Here is a 22,517-nt window from a genome sequence, read left to right on the forward strand (position 1 = left end):
TGCCTGTAAACAATTACGTTGATTGGATATCGAAAGCTATGTGATCAAATCAGTTTTGTATGAAGAAAAAAAAATGAACGGTGAAAAATATATAGCTTACAAAAATCTGATTTGATCACATAGCAATCGATATCTGATCAATGTGAATTTTTATACGCATATAGTACTCGATGAGTTCTACACATTGAACGGTTTGAATTATCGAAACGGGACCCATGATGAGGCCCTATAGGTCCAACAGTACCCTCCAGTCTGATCACGGACTTGAGGGTATATGCTATAATATTATATTATTTTATTATTTATTTATCTTATTTGCATTTGGAAGAAGTGCATGTAAGTGGAAGTTGAGGAAAAAAATTATAAATACATAAGCAGTGTAAGTATATCTATGGTGAGGTGTAAATAAATGACTGTGAAAGTACAAATATGCGTTAGTAATTTTTTTTTTCCAAATCCCACCTACAGATATTTTCCCTTTGTATTTTGCAAGTTGCTCTTGGTCAAAAAAAAAAAATAATAATAATAATGGGCAAAGCTCGAGGGCTCCAACAAGGAGCAATACAAAGTGATAAAGAGCAACACAAAATGATAAAAATTAGGGTGTCTCTCCCATATATTAGAGTAGTGTGTCCACAATGATGTGAAATTAATATTTTCTTGTTAGGCTACAGATGACCTAGTAATTGGGGTTTATTGTATTTAGTATTTTTAGTTTTGATTTGATTTGGATAAATTGTATAACTTTTAGGTCTTTTTTGCAATAAATATTTTATTCAAATCATATTATACAATTATTTTCACTATTTTGTATTAAAATTGTTAAACAAGCTATACCTAGTAAGACGTGTCGTGCATCTACTATAGTTTAGTGTAGTTTAGTAGTGGCGATCTATGTTAAGTGAAAATGATTGGTGCTTTCGTGTCATAATATATACAAATCCTCTTGACGATGCATTTTTAATGTACTTACATCACAATATCTAAATTGATTTTCTAAAAACCAATACAATAACCCTAATTATAACTTTAATGGTGGATTCGAAACCCTCAGAATTCTTTTATTTGATTTTATTTCTTTTAGTTTTATTATTTTCAAAATCAAACTTTTAAAATTACTTTAATTATTATTTTTGAATCATCACAACTCGACCCTATGGAACGATACTTGATCTTAACCATTGTTCTACGGGTAGTAATTATTATCTAGTTTTAAATGGAATATTTTGGTGTGTAAACGAAAACATCAAAAATATTATTCTCTCTCATTAATATTTGGAGAAATAACAAATCAATGCAATTTTAAAAAAATAATTTACAAATCAATGATATACTTTATAAATTTTAATGATGAATTTTATAATTTTTTTCATGAATATATAATTATTTTAAAAAAATGTCTCTGATTTGTAATTTTTCCTTAATATTTTGCACCAATGTCTCTCTTTATTCTTGAAAGCTTTTTAAATTAATAACACGTTATCAATATGAAACTCTGCCCCCCATTGTCTTTCTTTATTCTTCAAAGCTTTTAAAATTAATAACGCATTATCAATATGAAGCTCTAACTGGTTGAGAAATAAAAGTTGAATCTCATAGAAATAGAGTTTGTATGATCTTTTTAGGGTAAATTATACTTTATTTTTAAGGGGAAATTCTATTTTCATATACTTAATTAGCTCAGTGTATATCTTTTCTCAATACAGACACCTATTAATTTGATTATTAATTAATTTTCTCACTCCACACACTTAAAATTACAATTATATCCTTCACTCATAACCATTGTATACATACCACTTTACCCTTCTTTCCACACAGTTTCTAAGACCCTACTTCCACATTTGCAGTTCCACCCACACAAAAGTGAAGACCAAAGTCAGTGAAATTTCTTCCATTAAAGACCTCCATTGAACCTCCCTTGAAAATCATTAAAAACCTTTGTTGAAGGAAATGGTTTTTACCCTGTGGAAATAGTTTCTTTTACTTTTTTTTATGTTTTTTTTTCCCCACTTTTGTTCTATCGTGTGCATATCAGTTACACAACACAACAATTAGGGGTGGGCACGGGTCGGTTGCAGCCACGAAACTTTCAATCCGTCATCTGTTCGCCAGATTGGCAGATTAGAGAAAATCAATCGGTATCCGTCTGTCAATCCGACAGATGTGGATTGAGCGGATTGGCGGATTAGTTGATGGATGCGAATCGGTTTAGCAGTTTAAAATTTTATAAATTTTCAATATAATTCAACTCGCGCACTTTCTCAAAAAAATAAAAATAAATAAATAAATAAATAAAAAATTACAGTTAATGACTTAAAAAAGTATTACAATCACTACATGCTTCATTCAAAGAAAGAAAGTTTGAAACTTTAGAATATTACAATCACTTCATGACTTATCCACATGTTATAATCACAGTATACTTCATCCACATAAAGTATTATAATTTGTGATTTTTAAAATATAAAAACAATTCAAACCACCAAAATCATGAACATAACAGTAGTAGAGATTGTGTGCCTCTATACTGTTACATCTATATCTGTTTTTAAAAACAAAAATCAACTAACATATATCATCTTTTTTATTTATTATTTATAGAGTTAGATTTAAAAATAAAAAAATATACATAAATAATACATTAATTTTTTTCAATTCAAAAAATATATTCAAGTTCAAAACTCTCTTTCAATAGAATATAATCAACAAAATATTTAAAACTGTTTTTCAATTGAAAACACAAATAGAATATCTAAACAAATTGAAAATATAAAGTTTTACAAATTACTAGGGGTGCTCGCGGTTTGGCGGTTTGGTTGTGGTCAAAAGAACCTCAAATCCACCATCCGTCCAAAACTAGGCGGATTGGAAAAAATCAATCCACAACCATTTGCTCGTCATCACGCATCCATCCAAAATGCGACAAATTGGTTCAGTTCGATTGGTTTGGGCTGATCGGTATATCCGTTGCTCACTCCCAACAACAATAATGCAAAACAAATATGACGAAATACAAAAAACCGAGTTGGAAGGGTTGGGTTTATCAAATGAGTTTTGTTAGGTTTTATTTCTTGGCAATCCCGTTTGACAAAACTCCTTTCAGTTGTATTTTTTATTCGCACTTTTATTTCAGTGAGGTTATGAGTGTTTAGATGCGAATCCAACCCGAATTGTGCTTTTCAGAGAAGGTACTACCTATGTTGTCAAATCCGGAGACAAAACATTGTGTTGATTCAATTGTAATTTTTTGTGTTTTTGTTCTGTCCGCTCGAGCGGAGCCTTGTGAGCTCGAGCGTAGATTAGCAGGTCTCAGTATTTTGTCAGGGCAAGCAAAAAATACTAGTGGGTGTGATTTTACGCTCGAGCGGATTCTCCTACGCTCGAGCGCATCTCAGTTTGTTCGCACGCAGTTTTTGGTCAGTCCGCTCGAGCGGGCTGTGTTGAGCTCGAGCGGACCGCGCGAACCCAGATTTCCAGATTTCATTAAAGAGTTGGTTTTCTTCTGTATCTAAGATTACTTTTGGTTCTCTATAAATACTTGGTTTTCTCCCAAAACTAAGGGATTGATGGGACTTCTCCAGATCTTATTTTTGGATCTTAAGGTTTATATCTGGATAGATTTTGCTAGTTTTCTTTGATGTTTTATTGAGTATTCAACTCATGGTTTAAAAGAGAGTACATCAAAGGTTTTTGTTTGCTATACAAAAGAGAGAGTTATTCTTCAGTTGTGGATTCTGAAGAGTTCGAGCCTGAAGCTTTGGTGGAATCCGGAGTGGCTCATCAGAAAGACAATTCCGTGGTGAAGATGGGGTTGGAAGAGGCACATAGAGGTTGGTTCAATTAGGCGTTGTGGATTCGGTAGGTAATTGAGAGTATACCTGTGTAATTCCTTTAAATCTTCTTAGTGGATTGTTCTTGTGGCTGTTGCCCGTGGTTTTTTGATCACAATTGGAGGTGTCCAATTGTGGTTTTTTCCATGTTAAAATCGTTGTGTCTCTTTGTCTTGATTGTTTGATTAGGATTGTTTTATTCTGCTTAAATTTGATACATAATCACAAATCAACATCTAGGGGATTTCTAGATTTTTCAATTGGTATCAGAGCAGGTCGTTCTATTTTTTTTTTAAAAAAAATTTTTTAGAACGAGATCTTGTTTGATTTGTGATAATGGATACAATTCGTGAAGGAAATTCTATGGTTCGACCACCCCTACTTGACGGATCCAATTATTCTTTTTGGAAAACTCGGATGAGATCTTTTTTAAAATCTATTGATGAAAAAGTTTGGCAATCCGTCATGAATGGGTGGACTGAACCAACAATTATCGTTGATGGAGTTACAATCCCCAAACCAATTGATAAGTGGGACACAACTGATTACCAAAATAGTAGCTGGAATAGTAAAGCTATTAATTCTCTCTTTTGCATGTCACACCTGAAGAATTTAGTTGTATTTGTAATTGTGAAGTCGCAAAAGAGGCTTAGGATATCTTACAAACTATTCATGAGGGCACTCCTTCTGTGAAACGTTCAAAACTTCAAAGGCTCACATCTAGTTTCGAAAACCTTTCAATGAAAGATAGTGAGACCTTTGATGAATTTTATGCGAAGTTGAGTGACATTGTAAATTCCAGCTTCAATTTAGGTGAAAAAATTCCAGAATCCAAAGTTGTGGGAAAAATTTTGAGATCCTTGCCCGATCGGTTCCAACCAAAAGTTACGGCTATTGAGGAGGCTCAAGATGTTGACAACCTCAAGCTGGATCAGTTGGTTGGAAATCTCCAAACTTATGAGGCACATAGGAATTTCAAAGCGAAACAAAAAGATATTGCTTTTAGTAGTGCTCATAAAGTTAGAGAGGATTCTGATGAGGATTGTGATATAGATTCCAAGATTACGGCTGCTTTTGTTAAACAATTTAAAAAAAAAAATTTGAAAAAGAATCCTAATCTTTTGGAATCTACTCATTCTCATAAATCTAAAGGCAAAGATAAACTCAAAATTAATTCTATAGCCAAGAAGGAGAAAGGAAAGATACAAGGAAACTCTGAAAGACTCCAATGCTATGAATGCCAAGGATTTGGCCACTTTGCTCAAGAATGCCCCACTCGATTGAGGAAGAAGAAAGCCCTTGCCATCACTTGGGATGATGAATCTGAATTTGATGAAGATAAAAGTGACAATGAAGAGCAAGGCGAAGAGGAACATAAACAATTCCTTGCTTTCATGGCGGCTTCCGAAGCTGAAGGACAAACAGATTCTCCGAAGAGGTCAGTTGAGAATATCACTGATGATGAATCCTCGGAGAGTGATCATGAAGAGCTTGAGCAAGCTTATGAAAAGTTGTATAAGGAATCTCTTAACTTGTTCAAATTGAATGACAAACTCACAAAGAAACTCAAAACATGTGAAAGTGAGAATGTCAAACTTAAGAAGGATATTTCCGAGGCCAGAATTAATGCCATCAAGGTAGCTGATGATCGACAAGTTCTTTGTGCAAAACTGTTGACTTGTGAGACAGAGAGGAATGAGCTACTGCAAACCCATGCCATGTATGAAGAAAAGATTGAATCTCTCGAGATGTCACAAGTTGCTTTGGAAGAACTAATGATCAAGAAAGAGGAAGAGCTCAAGTGTGCTATGGCTACCATTGGTCTTTGGAACAAAGGATCAAAGACTTTGGAGGATATCATTGGGTCTCAACAAATGATTTGTGACAAGAGTGGCATTGGCTTTGATGGTAAGAGAGAGCAAAAGCAGAGTGCTTCAACATCTCATGATACAAGAACTCAAGGAAAGGGAGGACAAAAGATTCAACAAAAGGAAAGACTTCTCAAACTCCCTAGAATTGGTAAGGTAAAAGAAAAGAAGGTACACCCTGTTTTTATTTGTCATCATTGTGGTATGCATGGTCATATTCGCCCTTATTGTTATAAGTTGCATGGGAAAGTGTCTCAAAAGGGTAGAAATTCGAATACTTTTTGGGTTAGGAGATAGCCTTACATGTCTAAGCGGAATACCAAGATTCATGAGGGTGTTCACAACACCGCGACATTTACCAAGACCGCTAGACCTAATTTTGTTAAGATAAAAAAGATTTGGGTGAGAAAACTTGACTTGTGTTAATTTGTTTATTTGTTTTAGCTTTTGGATTTTTGTGTGTTAAACATGTGTGCTTGTTCATTTTTTTTTTTGTCTTGCTTTATTCTTGAAAAAAAAAAAAAAAAAATCCCAAAAAGATTTTCTTAGTATGGTTTTGCAAGCTTGAAATTTTTGAGTGGTCCTTGGTGCATATTAGATTTGATAAGAATATCCATTACATGTTGATACATGTGTGCTTTCTGTGGTCATTACTCATTTTAGAGTGTGTGTTTTTTTGATTAGTATGTCTTATTCTGAACACACTCTTGGATTAGCAAATTTTGGAATCTTCCGCCTTAGTGATTATTTTTTTTATGGACTTCTGGCATTGTATCTTTTGCTTTTCTAGAGGAATTGACCTATACTAACATATCATGGGTGATGTTGAGTCTCTTAACCACCTACCATCTTTTTGCACCTCCATGGCTTTCCCCTTAATTCTTTGCAATCTAGCCATGAGGAAAAGGCTACCTCAGAGTCACCAACCAGGCCTTCCTTATTATATCCATGCTTCTTTGGTTCGGTTTCCATACTCTTGAGTGTGTCAGCCACCAATGATTGTGCAAAAGAAAAAGTAAAAGAAAAAGAAAAAAGAAAAAGAAATAGAAGAAGACAAAATATGCAAAAGAAAGAAAAAACATGTGCAAAAAAAAGAAAGAAAAAAAAAAGGGAAAAGATTCATTGATTGAGGGGGAGCCTCCGCATTTACTCACCAAATACCCCTTGATTCCTAGTGGTTTGACTTTCCTTTGTTGTGCTTAGATTCTCTTGTCGGAGGTCCAACTTTCATATCACTACCAGGATTGAATCTAGTGTTTGTCGAACTCCAAGAGTCACACACACACTTTTATCATGGGATCTATGCTTTTCACATAATGCATCACTTTCTTTCATGAGGAATTTTCTACAGACTGTGCACATTGTGTTTACTAGTAATTGTGCTTCTTGGATAATCTTGTGTGTTTTAAGGTACAAATCTGAAATTCCTTGCTTGCTCCACCATATTATTTTTTTTCGTTTTCTTCTTGTTCACTGTTTTTAGTGTTTGTGGTTGCTTTTAGTGAGGGTGAGTTTGGTTCATCTTGATGTGGGTTGGTAATGGAGTTTGGTTTATTATTGCAAGAGTTGTTTAGCATGAACACTTTATTATGTTTGGTAAGGGAGATTGGCTATATGTTTTGCATGTTGCTATGCCCTATTTGCCCTTCTTGCATGCCCCTGATATTTACATCATCATATCATTGCTTGGGGTGGTCTTTAATCTTGATTTTGTTGTTTGAGAGGTGTTTTTCATGAGTCTTAGTTTTCATCTATTCATGTTTTCCATCTCATGTTTCAAGATAATCGTGTCATATGTCTATTACTTTTTCATATACTCTTGTGGGACTAATAGTTGTTTTGGAGATTGTGGCACTAATAACTGTTTTGCAGATCATGACCTTGAGAAAGAAGTTGGTTTTGTTGGCTGTAATGGGTTGGGGTGTTTAGGATTTTCTTTGTTAGGTGTGTTTTGTCACGGCATTGCCAAAGGGGGAGATTGTTAGGTTTTATTTCTTGGCAATCCCGTTTGACAAAACTCCTTTCAGTTGTATTTTTTATTCGCACTTTTATTTCAGTGAGGCTATGAGTGTTTAGATGCGAATCCAACCCGAATTGTGCTTTTCAGAGAAGGTACTACCTATGTTGTCAAATCCGGAGACAAAACATTGTGTTGATTCAATTGTAATTTTTTGTGTTTTTGTTCTGTCCGCTCGAGCGGAGCCTTGTGAGCTCGAGCGTAGATTAGCAGGTCTCAGTATTTTGTCAGGGCAAGCAAAAAATACTGGTGGGTGTGATTTTACGCTCGAGCGGATTCTCCTACGCTCGAGCGCATCTCAGTTTGTTCGCACGCAGTTTTTGGTCAGTCCGCTCGAGCGGGCTGTGTTGAGCTCGAGCGGACCGCGCGATCCCAGATTTCCAGATTTGATTAAAGAGTTGGTTTTCTTCTGTATCTAGGATTACTTTTGGTTCTCTATAAATACTTGGTTTTCTCCCAAAACTAAGGGATTGATAGGACTTCTCCAGGCCTTATTTTTGGATCTTAAGGTTTATATCTGGAGAGATTTTGCTAGTTTTCTTTGATGTTTTATTGAGTATTCAACTCATGGTTTAAAAGAGAGTACATCAAAGGTTTTTGTTTGCTATACAAAAGAGAGAGTTATTCTTCAGTTGTGGATTCTGAAGAGTTAGAGCCTGAAGCTTTGGTGGAATCCGGAGTGGCTCATCAGAAAGACAATTCCGTGGTGAAGATGGGGTTGGAAGAGGCACATAGAGGTTGGTTCAATTAGGCGTTGTGGATTCGCTAGGTAATTGAGAGTATACCTGTGTAATTCCTTTAAATCTTCTTAGTGGATTGTTCTTGTGGCTGTTGCCCGTGGTTTTTTTATTACAGTTGGAGGTGTCCAATTGTGGTTTTTTCCACGTTAAAATCGTTGTGTCTCTTTGTCTTGATTGTTTGATTGGGATTGTTTTATTCTGCTTAAATTTGATACATAATCACAAATCAACATCTAGGGGATTTGTTCTTGTGGCTGTTGCCCGTGGTTTTTTTATCACAGTTGGAGGTGTCCAATTGTGATTTTTTCCACGTTAAAATCGTTGTGTCTCTTTGTCTTGATTGTTTGATTGGGATTGTTTTATTCTGCTTAAATATGATACATAATCACAAATCAACATCTAGGGGATTTCTAGATTTTTCAAGTTTAATGAATGCAAAACTCTAATAATTTTTATCCTAGTTAACAATAGACCAGTGGAGAAATTTCACAGCCCATGGTTGAACAATAAGCTTGAAATAATACCAGTTCTTAACAACTGCCACATTCTTCAAGTAAAAAAGAAGATGAAGAAAATTACAAGATAAAAAGTGAGAACTCCGATTGGCATCAATGATGACAATGGCAAAGATGTTGAAACTGATGTCTATTTACAAATATATGCCATCAAGAGGAGTATTTACGAATCCTTATTAAACTAACTAAAATGATGGAAGGGAGAAAATAAGCAACATAAACACATCTGTAACAAATAAATTATGAACATACAGATCTGTAACCACGGAAACAAGAATCTATCAGCAAAAGTTAGGCCTTTTAGGATCCCCTAAAAAAATAGTAACTACTTCACTAGCAATGTGACAACAATATGATTTTTTATTTTTTAACTCAAAAAGTATATATTGAGATACTTTTGTTCTTAAAAGATGTGTACAGATAATTTTTTATATAATATTATGGATGTTGTTGGATGTCTATTATAGTCATTTTTATTTATGATATAATTGTCATTAAATTAATATTTCATTAAGTGTGTACCCTAAGCTAACTAGGTGTGTAAAAATAGAATTTCCCCACTTTAACCTTTAAATTTATTTTTTCCCATTTTGGCCCCTATGTTTCAAGTTTTTTTCCAATTTACTCTTGAAGCTAACTTATGTTCAAAATAGACAAAAAATATCACAATAACTATCACATAACATAAAAATATATTATTATATTAGTTTTTAAGTTTATGTCAAAGATATGAGTCATATATAATAAAATATTTTTATGTCACGTGATTGTTAATATGTCATTTTCTGTCTAATTTTTAATAAAAGTTAACTTTAGGAGTAAAGTTAGAAAAACTTGAAACATAAAGGTTAAAGTGGAGGGAAAAAATTAAAAATACAAACAAATAAACAAACTAACAAACTTAAGGGCCAAAGCAAAAAAGTGATATAAAAGGAGTAAAGTATAATTTACCCATCTATATTATAACCAGCTGAGAGGAAAAGTTAAATGTCATAAAAATAGAGTTGGTATGATCTTTTTATAAAGTGGTAGATCTAGGGATGCTGCAGTGACTAATGTCATAGCAAAAACTATTGTGAGGCCCATGGGTGCTTATGTTAGGTATACCTCCTTATTAAAATGTGGGACTCAATTAGTTTATTAAAAGAGTTTAATTGGTTTGGTATTAGTTATAATATATTTTTATATATTATATCTAATTTTGTGGAGACCCAATTCAGTTTGGAAACAACTAAGGTTTTGATAAAAAAAAAAACCTTAGATTCACAATATATTATTGGTATTGTTTTTCCCAAGAAAAAAAAGGTGTTGTGCGGCTGCTCCATATTTTAGTTTTCCAAGGTGAGCAACTATTGATCATTATTATTGGTGAGATTAATACTTGCTTCGGTGGTGTGGTTTTGGCTGCTTCATTTGGTTCGTTTCGGTGCTGATTTGGATTATTATTTTGGGTCTTCTTCAATTCTGATTCTGAAGATTTTGGTTAATCTATTTGGTGAGGTCTTTCCTCTTATTTATTTGTGATTATTTGGAATTCACCTAAGGGTGGTTTGTGAGACCATTCGTGTCTCATTTGTAATCGTTTGGAAACTATTTAGTTGATAGTGGAATCGGATTTCGATCCCGTGGACGTACCTCATATTGAGGGAACCACGTAAAATTCTTGTGTTGCTTTTGATTTAATTTTTCCGCATTAGTTTTTATTCCCATTGATTGATTTACTTGTGAAAAATCACATAATTTCCCTAACAATTGGTATCAGAGCTTACTGTTTATTTGGGTTTATTTATTTGTGTATATCAATGGAGGGGAATGTGGGTCGTATGTCTAGCTTCAATGGAAGCAATTAGGTAACTTGAAAAACTAAAATGAAGGACCTATTATTTTGTAAAGATTTATATGGACCCATTAAGAGTGATTCTGGAAAACCCAAGGATATGTAAGATGATGAATAGAAGAGGCTTAATCGAAAAGCCGTTGGTGTTATCCGTCAATGGATTGATGACAGTGTGTTTCATCATGTTGCTACTAAAACTTCAGCACATGATTTATGGAAAAAAATAGAAAGCCTTTATGATAGGAAATCAGCCACAAATAAAGCTTTTCAGTTTCGTAAGTTGGTTAATTTAAAATATAAAGAGGACAGCCCTATTCCGGAATATCTGAATGAAATAAAGAGTATTGTTAACCAACTTGCTTCTATAAAAATTATTTTTGATGATGAGTTGTAGGCTTTGATGCTACTTAGTTCTTTGGTCGAAAGTTGGGAGACTTTGGTTGTGACAGTTAGTAATTCGGCGCCCGATTGAGTTGTCACAATAAGCCAAGTCACCAGTAGTTTGTTAAATGAAGAAACTAGAAGAAAATCAGCGGGTTCCTCTCATTCAGAAGCATTTGTTGTGAGAGGCCGAAGCAAAACATGGGGGAGAAGTAAGACTCCTCATGGTCGTGATCAAAGCCGTGACAAATCAAGAGATGGTTCTTTTTCAAAGAAAGACATTGAGTGCTATTGTCATGAGAAAGGGCACATAAAGCGGGAATGCCGAAAGCTCAAGAGTAAGGAGAAAAGGCGTGGCAAAAGTGTGGATAAGAAGAAAGAAGACACAACGGCAGTTACTACCGATGATCTCATCGTCGTTTGTGAAGATGATTGTATCAATTTTGTGGGCCAAGAGAGTAATTGGGTGACTGATTCTGGTGCTTCTTTTCATGTGACTTCTCGAGTTGATTTCTTCACTACCTACACTAAAGGAGATTATGGTTCTGTTCGAATGGGTAATGAAGGTTTGTCCAAGATTATTTGCATGGGTGATGTTTACTTGGAAACAAATTTGGGCTGCAAGTTGTTGCTTAAAGATGTAAGGCATGTTCCCGACATTCGCCTCAATTTGATATCTACCGGGAAGCTAGATAATGAAGGCTTCAACAACAAATTTGGTAATGGAATATGAAAGCTCACAAAGGGTTCTTTGGTAGTGGCTAAGTGCAAGAAGACTCATACACTTTATTCGATGCAAGGAAAAATTTGTAAATATGTTGTCAATACACTTGAAGATGATACTTCTACTGAATTGTGGCACAAGTGACTTGGGCACATGAGTGAAAAGGGGCTGCAAGTTTTGTTCAAGAAAGAGCTTCTACTCGGTTTGAAAGGTACACATCTTAAAACTTGTGTTCATTGTTTGGCGGGTAAACAACATAGAGTTTCTTTTCATAAAAATGTTGCTTCTAGAAAAGAAAATGTGTTGGAGTTGATTCATTCGGATGTTTGTGGTCCTTTAAAAGTTAGAACACATAGTGGTGCACTTTATCTTGTTACTTTCATTGATGATTATTCAAGGAAAGTTTGGGCTTTTCTACTAAAAACTAAAGATCAAGTTCTAGAAGTATTTAAGCATTTTCAGGCCATGGTTGAAAGAGAAACATTGCAGAAATTGAAGTGCATTCGATCAGATAATGGTGGTGAATACATTGGGCCATTTGATGAGTATTGTCGCAACCAAGGTATTCGGCACCAAAAGACAGTTAAGAAGACCCCTCAACGAAATGACGTTGTCGAGAGGATGAACCGCACCATTGTGGAAAGAACAAGGTGTTTGCTTTCACAAGTTAAATTGCCAAGATCTTTTTGGGGTGAGGCAATGAAGACAGCAGTTGATGTGATTAATTTGTCTCCTTCCTATCCTTTGAATGGTGATGTTCCAGAAAGAGTTTGGACCGACAAAGATGTGTCTTATGAGCACTTGAGAGTGTTTGGTTGCTGAGCTTTTGTTCACATTCCAAAGAATAAGAGGTCCAAGCTTGATAGTAAGTCAAGACAATGCATTTTTCTTGGCTATGGGCGTGATGAATTCGAGTATAGATTGTGGGATCCGGTCGACAAGAAAATCATTCGAAGCCGTGATGTTGTGTTTCTTGAAGACCGAACAATTGAAGACTTTGGCAAATGTGATCAATCGAAGCCAAAAACTAGTGATCTCATTAACATGGATCCAGCTCCTTCATCTTCAGTTGATGATGAAAATGAGGGAGATGTACAGCCACCTATTGAAGATGTGGAGGATGATGCTAATCCTAATAAAGTTGAGCCAGAAACTGAGGAAGAGCATCCAACTCAAGAACCGTCACCACAACTTGAGTTGAGGAAATCTACAAGGGACCGACAACCTTCGAGAAAGTATCCTCCCAATGAATTTGTGTTGATTTCCGATCAAGGGGAGCCCGAGAGCTACCAAGAAGCAATTGAGCATGCAAAGAAAGGTGATTGGAAAAAGGCCATGGACGAGGAAATGAATTCATTGCTTGAAAACCAGACTTATGATTTAGTGAAGTTGCCTAAAGGGAGGAAAATTATGAAAAATAAGTGGATTTTCAAATTGAAGAATGATGGCAAGAATCTGAGGTACAAAGCACGTCTTGTTGTGAAAGGCTTTAGGCAAAAGAAAGGTATTGACTTTGATGAGATTTTCTCACCGGTTGTGAAAGATGTCTTCTATTCGGGTTATACTTGGCATGGCTGCAAGTATGAACCTTGAAGTTGAACAACTTGATGTGAAGACCGCATTTCTTCATGGTGATCTTGAAAAAGAAATTTACATGGAGTAACCAGAAGGTGTTCTGGAGAAAGGGAAAGAGAAATTTGTTTGCAAATTGAAGAAAAGTTTGTATGGCCTCAAGCAAGCCCCGCGGCAATGGTACAAAAAATTTGACTCTTTCATGATGAATAATGGTTTTTCTAAAACCACTTCGGACCATTGTGTGTTTGTGAAAAATTTCTCGGATGGTAAATTTATTATTCTTTTGCTTTATGTTGATGACATGCTAATTGTGGGTCAAGATTCTACCATGATTAACAAGTTGACGTTAGAGTTGAGCAAGTCTTTTGCTATGAAAGATTTGGGACCGGCAAAGCAAATACTTGGTATGAAAATTGTTCGTGATCGCAAGGAGGGGCTGATTTGGTTGTTTTAAGAAAGCTACATTGAGAAAGTTCTTGAGAGGTTCAACATAAATAAAGCAAAGCCGGTTGGTTGTCCACTTGCGGGTCACTTCAAGCTTAGTTCGAATCAATGTTCTACAAGTGAGAAAGACAAGGAAGAGATGCTGAAAGTTCCTTATGCTTCAGCAGTTGGTTCTTTAATGTATGCTATGGTTTGTATAAGGCCGGATATTGCTCACGCCATTGGTGTGGTGAGTCGTTTTCTTTCTAATCCGGGTAAAGAACATTGCAGCGGTAAAATGGATTCTAAGGTATCTTCGAGGGACTTCGAAGATGTGTTTGTGTTTTGGGGATGGTAAGCCGATGCTTGATGGGTTCACAGATTCTGACATGGCCAGTGATGTTGATTCTAAAAAATCTATTTCGGGGTATTTGATGACTTTTGCAGGGGGAGCTGTGGCATGGCAATCTAAGTTACAAAAATGTGTTGCTTTCTCAACTACCGAAGCTGAATTTATTGCCATTACGGAAGCTTGCAAATAATAGTTATGGTTGAAGAAATTTTTGCAAGAGTTGGGTTTGAAGCAAGAAAAGTATGTGCTTTATTGTGATAGTCAAAGTGCTATTCACTTGAGTAAAAATTCTACTTTTCATTCGAGATCGAAACACATTGATGTGAGATACCATTGGATTCGTGATGTGTTAGATTCGAAATTGTTACAACTCGAAAAGGTTCACACAGATGATAATATTTCAGATATGTTGACTAAGACTTTGTCGAGGGACAAACATTTAAAGTGTCGAACTTTGGCGGGTATGGTTGATGTCTCCACCTAAGTCGGTAGGAGAAGAATTGTTGGGTATACCTCCTTATTGGAGTGTGGGACCTAATTAATTTATTAAAAGAGTTTAATTTGGTTTGGTATTAGTTATAATATATTTTTATATATTATGTCTAATTTTGTAGAGACCCAATTCAGTTTGGAAACAACTAAGGTTTTGACAAATAAAAAAAAAAACCCTAGATTCACAATATATTATTGGTATTGTTTTTCCCAAGAAAAAAAAAGTGTTGTGCGGCTGCTCCATATTTTAGTTTTCCAAGGTGAGCAACTATTGATCATTATTATTGGTGAGATTAATACTTGCTTCGGTGGTGTGGTTTCAGCTGCTTCGTTTGGTTCGTTTTCGATGTTGATTTGGGTTATTATTTTGGGTTTTCTTCCACTCTGATTCTGAAGATTTTGGTTTATCTATTTGGTGAGGTCTTTCCTCTTGTTTATTTGTGATTATTTGGAATTCATCTAAGGGTGGTTTGTGAGAGCATTCGTGTCTCGTTTGTAATCATTTGGAAACTATTAAGTTGATAGTGGAATTGGATTTCGATCCCGTGGACGTACCTCACATTGAGGGAACCACGTAAAATTCTTGTGTTGCTTTTGATTTAATTTTTCCGCGTTAGTTTTTATTTCCATTGATTGATTTACTTGTGGGAAAGCACATAATTTCCCTAACAGCTTATTCCGAGTCTATTCCAATACTCCAAACTAATCATATTATAGGATTTGTTGAACATATCATCTAAAAAAAAAATTGGTCTTATTATAGGATTACAAATATCCGATTCCTTTTTTTTTTTTTTATAAATGATCTACTCGACATACCTTACAATATGAACATTTTAAATCATCGAAATAGGCTCAGAAAAAGCCTCCATGAGCTTATAATAGTTACCTACTATATATAACTTAATCACAGCAGGCCCCTGCGTCCTAAAATGCACTACAAGAAAATGCAGAAAATGGCGACTAAAAAAATTATTTTCGTCGCTGAAAGTGCCATTTTCGGCAACTAAAATGGAATTAGTAGTGAAGACTTTTGGCGACTAAAACAATTTAGTAGCCAAATGTATAGTTATTGGCGACTAAAAATCAATTTAGTCGCCGATTATATGGGTTTTACCGACTAAAGGTTTTTTAGTAGCCAAAAGTGACGGTTTTTGGCGACTAAAATAATTTAGTAGCCAAAAGTATAGGTTTTGGCGACTAAAAAACAGTTTGGTCGCCGATTATACGTGTTTTGGCGACTAAAAACAGTTTGGTTGTTGAAAGTGAAGCTTTTTGGCTACTAAAAAAAATTTAGTGGCTAAAAACAGGCAATTGGCGACTAAAATTCAGTTTAGTAGCCAAAAGGGGACGTTTTTGGCGACTAAAAACAGGTTTAGTCGCCAAAACTGTTTATTTTTAGGTGGAACTTATCTTTTTAGCGACTAAAAAATAATTAGTAGCCCAAAATTACAGAATTAGTGACTAAATAATGGATTTAATTGCCAAAAGTGTCCTCAATTTTTTTTTAGTAAATAATTTATTTTTTACATAAATTATATTGAATAAAAATAATTATATTTATATATATAGTTTTATATTAATACGAGTCAATATACTATATAAATAATATATATTGCATATATATTCATGTGGAGGGAGTGTGTTGCTAAAGGTTTAGAATGTGGGACAGGTTGGTGGTTCGAATCTTAGAAAAAGCAAAAAAGTTGGTATTTTTTTTTTTTCACAGAAGCACCTTTGGCAACTAAAATTATTAGTCGCCAAAAGTCTTTATTTTGGCGACTAAACGGTTTAGTCGGCAATTCAGTGAGTATTGACGACCAAAGGATTAGTCGCTAAATGTATGATTTTCAAAAGTGTAAATCACTATTGGCGACTAAAACTTTGGTTGCTAAAGACTTGTTTTTTGCCAACTAAAAAAGTTTTAGTCGCCAATACCTCCGGCGACCATGTATTCGCGACAAAAGCGGCGACTAAAAATTTTAGTCGGGGAAACTAAAAAGCCGACTTTTGGCGACTAAAAATGGACTTTTGCTAACTAAAAATTTAGTCGCCAAAGGTGATTTTTCTTGTAGTGATGGTTGAAGTAAATATGAAGAAATTCTAAATAGTGCATAAATATATGGACTCTTTCAAAATTAGAATTCACAGTCCTTGACATTTCGAGAAAAAATTATTTATCTTAGATTTTTTATGTTGTTAAGTCACTTTGATACAATGAATTTTGGAAATAACATTAAGAATGAAAATGAAACACCATTGCTGAATAGAACAAAAGTAATGATATTCATTCACCACCATCTCGAACTAGAATTAAAAACTGAATACCTCACGGTAAAAGATGTATTTATTTTGTGGAATATTACAAGATTAATACAGACAAGCACAGACTAATCAAATTGTTTCAATCCGTAAAAACTTGAGGCCGAGTCTTTTCAAATGTGGGAGAATAATGCAGACCGAAATTTAAAGACTATATTTTATTTTTATCATTTTGAAATTAATATTTATTTATTAATATTTTGTGGAATGTGTTGTCTCTGTGTATTCAAAAACCAAAATAACACACTAGATCACTAGATCAGGACATTGATCTCTTTGCTAAATATTAAATTTTTGTTTATAACGACATATATTGATCACAAGGACATTGAAAGAAAAATATATTATTACAATTTACAACTCAAAGGAAACACTCATTCTCATTCAAACTCTAGCTATTTCGGCCGACTTTTTGAGGGCTAGTAGCAGGCTTCTCATTATGCGTGGCTCTCCGGGAGGTGGTTGATCTTTCAAGGATCCATTCCTTATTGCTCGGAAAACCGGACCAGAACCATCAGTTGCCGGAAAAACTAAGCAGTCTATGTAGACAAGTACTTCAGTCTCTCCGTCACCAATAGTGATGAAACCCAGTCTAGCTCCACCTGGGATTTTGTCAACCTGTTCAGGTGAAGGTTAATGCATTTCACTCTTTAGAAGCTAAATAAGTCTAACAAGGAAAGAAGCACGTGTTAGTTCAGAGTGATGTAGGATAAGATTTTAAGAATTTTTATATTTTTAATTTTAATATTTTTGATATATTATTTGACTAGAATTCTTATAATTTAATATAAATATTTTTAAATTAGGTTTTTTAATTTTTTTGATTTGCTTTTCCTAATTTCTTAGGTTTCTTATTTTTCAAGAATTAGATTAGTATATTATTTCCTAATTTGAGATTTCTTGGTGTCCAATACTTGCTCTTCAAGATTTATGTTATTATAAATAGTTATGTAAGGTTCATGGCAAAGATAACATTTATTCAACATAATTAAGATATTTTCTATTTCTTATGGATTCAAGGTTCTGTTTTTCTTGTAGATTCGAGAACCCTTTCATTTACTAGAACGATATCTAGTCTCCCATGTATTCCGCTGCGTCAAGTGGTATCAAAGCAAGGTTTCGCCTGACTTGATGTCATTCATTGAAAAAGGAAGCACAAGCTCTATTGACAATGACCATACAGAAAGATTTAATAGGATTCGAGTCAAGGGATTTGCCCAAGGCCAACATATTAGTCACAACGTTAATAGGAATCGCGTTATGAGATTTGCCCAAGGCCAACCTATTAACCACAACGTCTTGAGACGATCTTCTCATTATCAATACGATAGTGAAGACGAATATGAAAATGAGTTATTCGAGGATTATGGTGAATATCAGTCGATAAGGTGACAATGAAGATTCAGCGATGTGTTCAATATGAATAATTACATCAATCATGATTTTTTAGATTATCAAGTACAACCAGAAATTCTCCACTTTAATACTTCTTGTCATGCTGAGGATTTTATTTATTGGTTTCACAAAGTTGACAAATTCCTTAAGTGTGGAAATCTCAGAAGAAAAGCAAGCCAAATATGTCACATGTAAGTTACAAGGTTATATTTCTATATGGTGGAAACAATTGCAGTAAGATCGAAGGTGACAATATAAATAACCAATTAGGACGTAGTATAAGATGAAGAAGTTGATGAGTTCTAGATTCCTTCAATCAAATCATGGGCCAATGTTGTATCAACAATATCAAAGAAAACTTGAATCGAAACAATTGTTCCAATGTAATTTTGATTCACAATATTCTTTGCAATTCAATAATTATTATGCAATTATGGATACAGATTATTCGAGAAACATGACTATAGTTCTACCAAGTTTAGGTCAAACAAGTCTTGTAGGTTAACAAATTTGTGATGCTCAACCACGTATTGAAGAAGAAAAGATTTTGAATATCTCAATGTTCGAAAATTTTGAAGACCCAAACAGACATTCAATTGAAGTAGAAAATCATGTTGATTTCAACAACAGTGAGAACATTGAAATTGACAAAAGAGAGGTCACTGAAATTACTTTTATCAAGAAGTTTGAAGAAAACGATGAATAGGTGAAGCAAGAGAAAAACGTTGAAGTTAGCTAAGAGCTTCTAATGGCAGAACTATCGTCTCATTAAATGGTTGCCTTCCTTTCAATGGGGCTTGGCAAACCAAGCAAAAATACTATAAATTGTCTGGTCTGATTTAGTCTATAATATGCCCTTTTTAAGGTAGACATGACAAATCTGATACCTAGTACTCTGATCACCATACTTTGGATTTAGACAGGAGAAAAAGGATAAGAAAAATCCCATTGAAGAGAAATATGAACGAAAAGTTAGGTTGATCAACAGATTCAAGACCACATAGTTGATCTTCTTATTAGGGAAAATAAAAAATAAAAACAATGAAGTGCAATATGGTAAAAACAATTTGCAGATTCTGTGTGTCTCAAGGACTGTGTTAGCTCACAATCTCCCTGTCTGCAATCTACAGAGCAGTATCTTACTCTCATCTTATACCTTGTTTAGTACAACTTCTTGCAAGTTAAAAGTTGATAGTCATAAAAACAAAAGTTAAAAATATCCCTCCCCCAGCTTCCTAATAAGCATTTTTTTTACACTAAGTTTTGTGTTTGTTTGTTTGTTTTATTTTTTTTTTTTGTCTTATAAGTTGTAAGCAAAAGTTACACTAAATACTCTACCACAAATTTCCAAAATATACATATATATAATTAGAAGAAGCCCTAAAAAACTGACACTAAACCGGACCTTAATGAGGATTTCAAAGACTTGGTATGAGTGGATAAGTTGCACAGGTATTGGGACAAGCCTCATTACCTAGGCTGAAGTAAGCACTGTCACAACAATCCCATGAACATATTCATCTTACTAGTGGTTTAGAAGGCATATATAATAAATAAATAAAATACATAGAATTACCAACCTTCAAAGGCATAGGAAGTGGCAAAGTAGCTCCTTGGCAAAGACTGTTCGCCCACTGCAACAACCACAAAGGGGGAAAAAACCAGTGTCCATAAAAAGGGGGAAAAGAAACATTGAGTTAAATGTTGTTTGATCTATATAGAAGAATCCTTTAGTTATCAGCAATCCCAGGTTTGAAAGAGGAGAGCCACCTGGTGAATAATATTTCAGGGTTTATGTTTTCAGTAGCACCTCAGATGATACATCTTAAGCACATAATGCACTACTTTTTCATTCTTTCTTCTATTATAATCAGATGACAGAATTGAAATCACATCATCTTCTTTATTGAGTCCACAACTTAGAATCTAGCTACCGTGAGAATTGAATTGCGTAGCTATATAGTTCACTTTTCAGACAAATCCAATTTTTACGCTGTTCAGCAAATCTTTCCTTGGAATCGAGGGAACTGTCAAGTAGATCCAATCAAGTATAATAAATATGCACTAAAAGAAAAATATGATTTAGTGGCATCAGTGTAGTGGCATTTTCCAGCAAAAAGTGCGACAAAAGTAATTTACTAGCATGTTTTAAAACATGTCACTCAACCATTATATGTTTTTCAGTGATATTTGGAATCTTGAATTTTGTGGAGGGATTTGTAAAAAAGAGAAGAATTGGAAACTCTGTTCCATTTCTTTTTCTTCTCTGTCTGTAAACCTCTACAAATCCAAAATCTAAACACAACCTTAATGGAATTTCACTAAAAGATGCCACAAGAAAAAAAAATTTGTTTCTTTTTGGGGGAAATTATTTTTTTTTCTAAATCTGCTTCCCTCTCATTGAAACCCTCATTTTCATCCTGCCCATCTCTCCTCCCTCAATCTCACTCTCATCACACAAGAAAACAATTTTTATTGTGAATTGAGTTGGCTTTCATAAAAGTATATGCTTCATGTTCATTTACTATATATTTAATCAAAAAGTTGTGATTTGCTTACATAGCATTGCTCTGTTGGTTGTCAACATGTTTACTGCACATTTTGTTTCAAACTAGATATTAATCAAGAAAAAGCACAAGCAGTTTATCTAGAAAAGCACATAGAGCTTTGATTACAAGCTACTCCAAACAATGCTCAGCAGAAATATGTAATTTGAAGATTATATATATAACTGCACTTTTGTTTTGAGTAGTTGGCTAGTACATTTAACATTCCATTCACACACAAGAAGCTAAGTCACTGGCTCACTGGACAAAGTAACAAGTACCTGGAAAAGCAAGCTTTCAAATCTAGGAATGTCAGTGTTTAATGGCAATTTCATGGTCCCCAAAGACACTCCATCCTCATCTTCCTTGGCACCATTTCCTGAAGTTGCCTTTGAGGCAGCTGTCAGATTCCGGTGGCCGGAAAATTCATGTAGCCTGGAGAAGCGACTGATGTACTTGGTCTTGAATACAAGTGAGCAAGGAACAACCCAAGATGGGCTCAATTGAAATTGAGAATATTTAGTACATTTGGGCTGGAGGACTTGCCTAATACTAGCATAAGAAGCCATGGCTTCTCCACAGAATCTGAGAGAGAGAGAGAGAGAGAGAGAGAGATTAGCCGGTAGTTAAATATATGTGTGAATGTCGTTGTGGGATGGGATAGGATAGGGCTGGTGCTATTTGAGGTGGAGGACAGAGTGGACTAGATTGTAATTCACTTTTTTAAAATAAAAAACTCAAACCCCTTCGAGAGTGTGATTTTCAGTTAAAAAAATTATTATAAATTATTACATCAATTTCTTTTACATAATTTCTCGTAAAAAATTAAAAAATTAACTAAAATAATTAATTTTCAAACGAACCCTCAAAGTTTAAACTAGGGCTAGGCAGAAGTTGAGTAGGCAAACTCACTTGAGATTTGGATTGGAATTAAAAAAATCTGTATGTCGGTTTGTTAAAAAAAATTAAAATGTAAACTAAAGTAATTAATTTTTGAACGGGGCCTTAGAATTATTCAGTTGATCGATCCTAATAAATTGAATATGTAATTGTCAGAATTATTTAGGGGAATATCAAAAAAGTGGAGTAGAAAATTAATTTTAAAATGATAGAGATATAAGTAATTTATACATTAGATAATGCAAATAAATCTTGTACCTTCATCATTTAAAAAATATTTTTTTACTTTTCATTTTTTTAAAATTCTCCCAATTATTTACAAATTTGAGCTGTTTTGTTTTTTGTTTTTGTGTTTTTTTAAAGAGTAATGCTATAATCATATGTAGGTTATGACACTTTATAGGGTCGATATTATAAAGTGTTATAAACAAATCATTTTTTTTTTTGTGGTCATAACTTAATAAATCATAATCAAATATCTTTAAAGCATAAGAAAAAACATCTTTAATCAAAATCAAAATTACAATCAACCAACACCACAATTTCTTGGGACCAATCCATATAGGGTTTAGGATTGGCTTTAATTGGGCCCTAAGT

The 22,517-nt window shown here is 34.2% G+C and overlaps 1 protein-coding gene across 2 annotated transcripts; it reads right to left on the reverse strand.

The window, feature by feature from the left end:
* Positions 1–17,334: 17,334 nt before the first annotated feature.
* Positions 17,335–21,715, reverse strand: LOC114292244 (uncharacterized). 2 transcript variants are annotated; one of them, XM_028236144.2, is made up of 3 exons: positions 21,302–21,672; positions 20,055–20,108; positions 17,335–17,697 (listed from the first exon to the last, which is right to left on the reverse strand). In XM_028236144.2, exons 1-3 carry the CDS (start codon positions 21,587–21,589, stop codon positions 17,464–17,466), a joined length of 576 nt encoding a protein of 191 aa, XP_028091945.1. In that variant the 5' UTR covers positions 21,590–21,672; the 3' UTR covers positions 17,335–17,463. The 2 variants fall into 2 exon arrangements, with proteins under 2 accessions (XP_028091945.1, XP_028091946.1); XM_028236145.2 differs by lacking the exon at positions 20,055–20,108 and having other exon boundaries at positions 21,302–21,715.
* Between the last annotated feature and the right edge of the window lie 802 nt (positions 21,716–22,517).

Source organism: Camellia sinensis, chromosome 10 (assembly GCF_055761805.1).
Source record: "Camellia sinensis isolate YWXY chromosome 10, ASM5576180v1, whole genome shotgun sequence".
Lineage (NCBI taxonomy): Eukaryota > Viridiplantae > Streptophyta > Magnoliopsida > Ericales > Theaceae > Camellia > Camellia sinensis.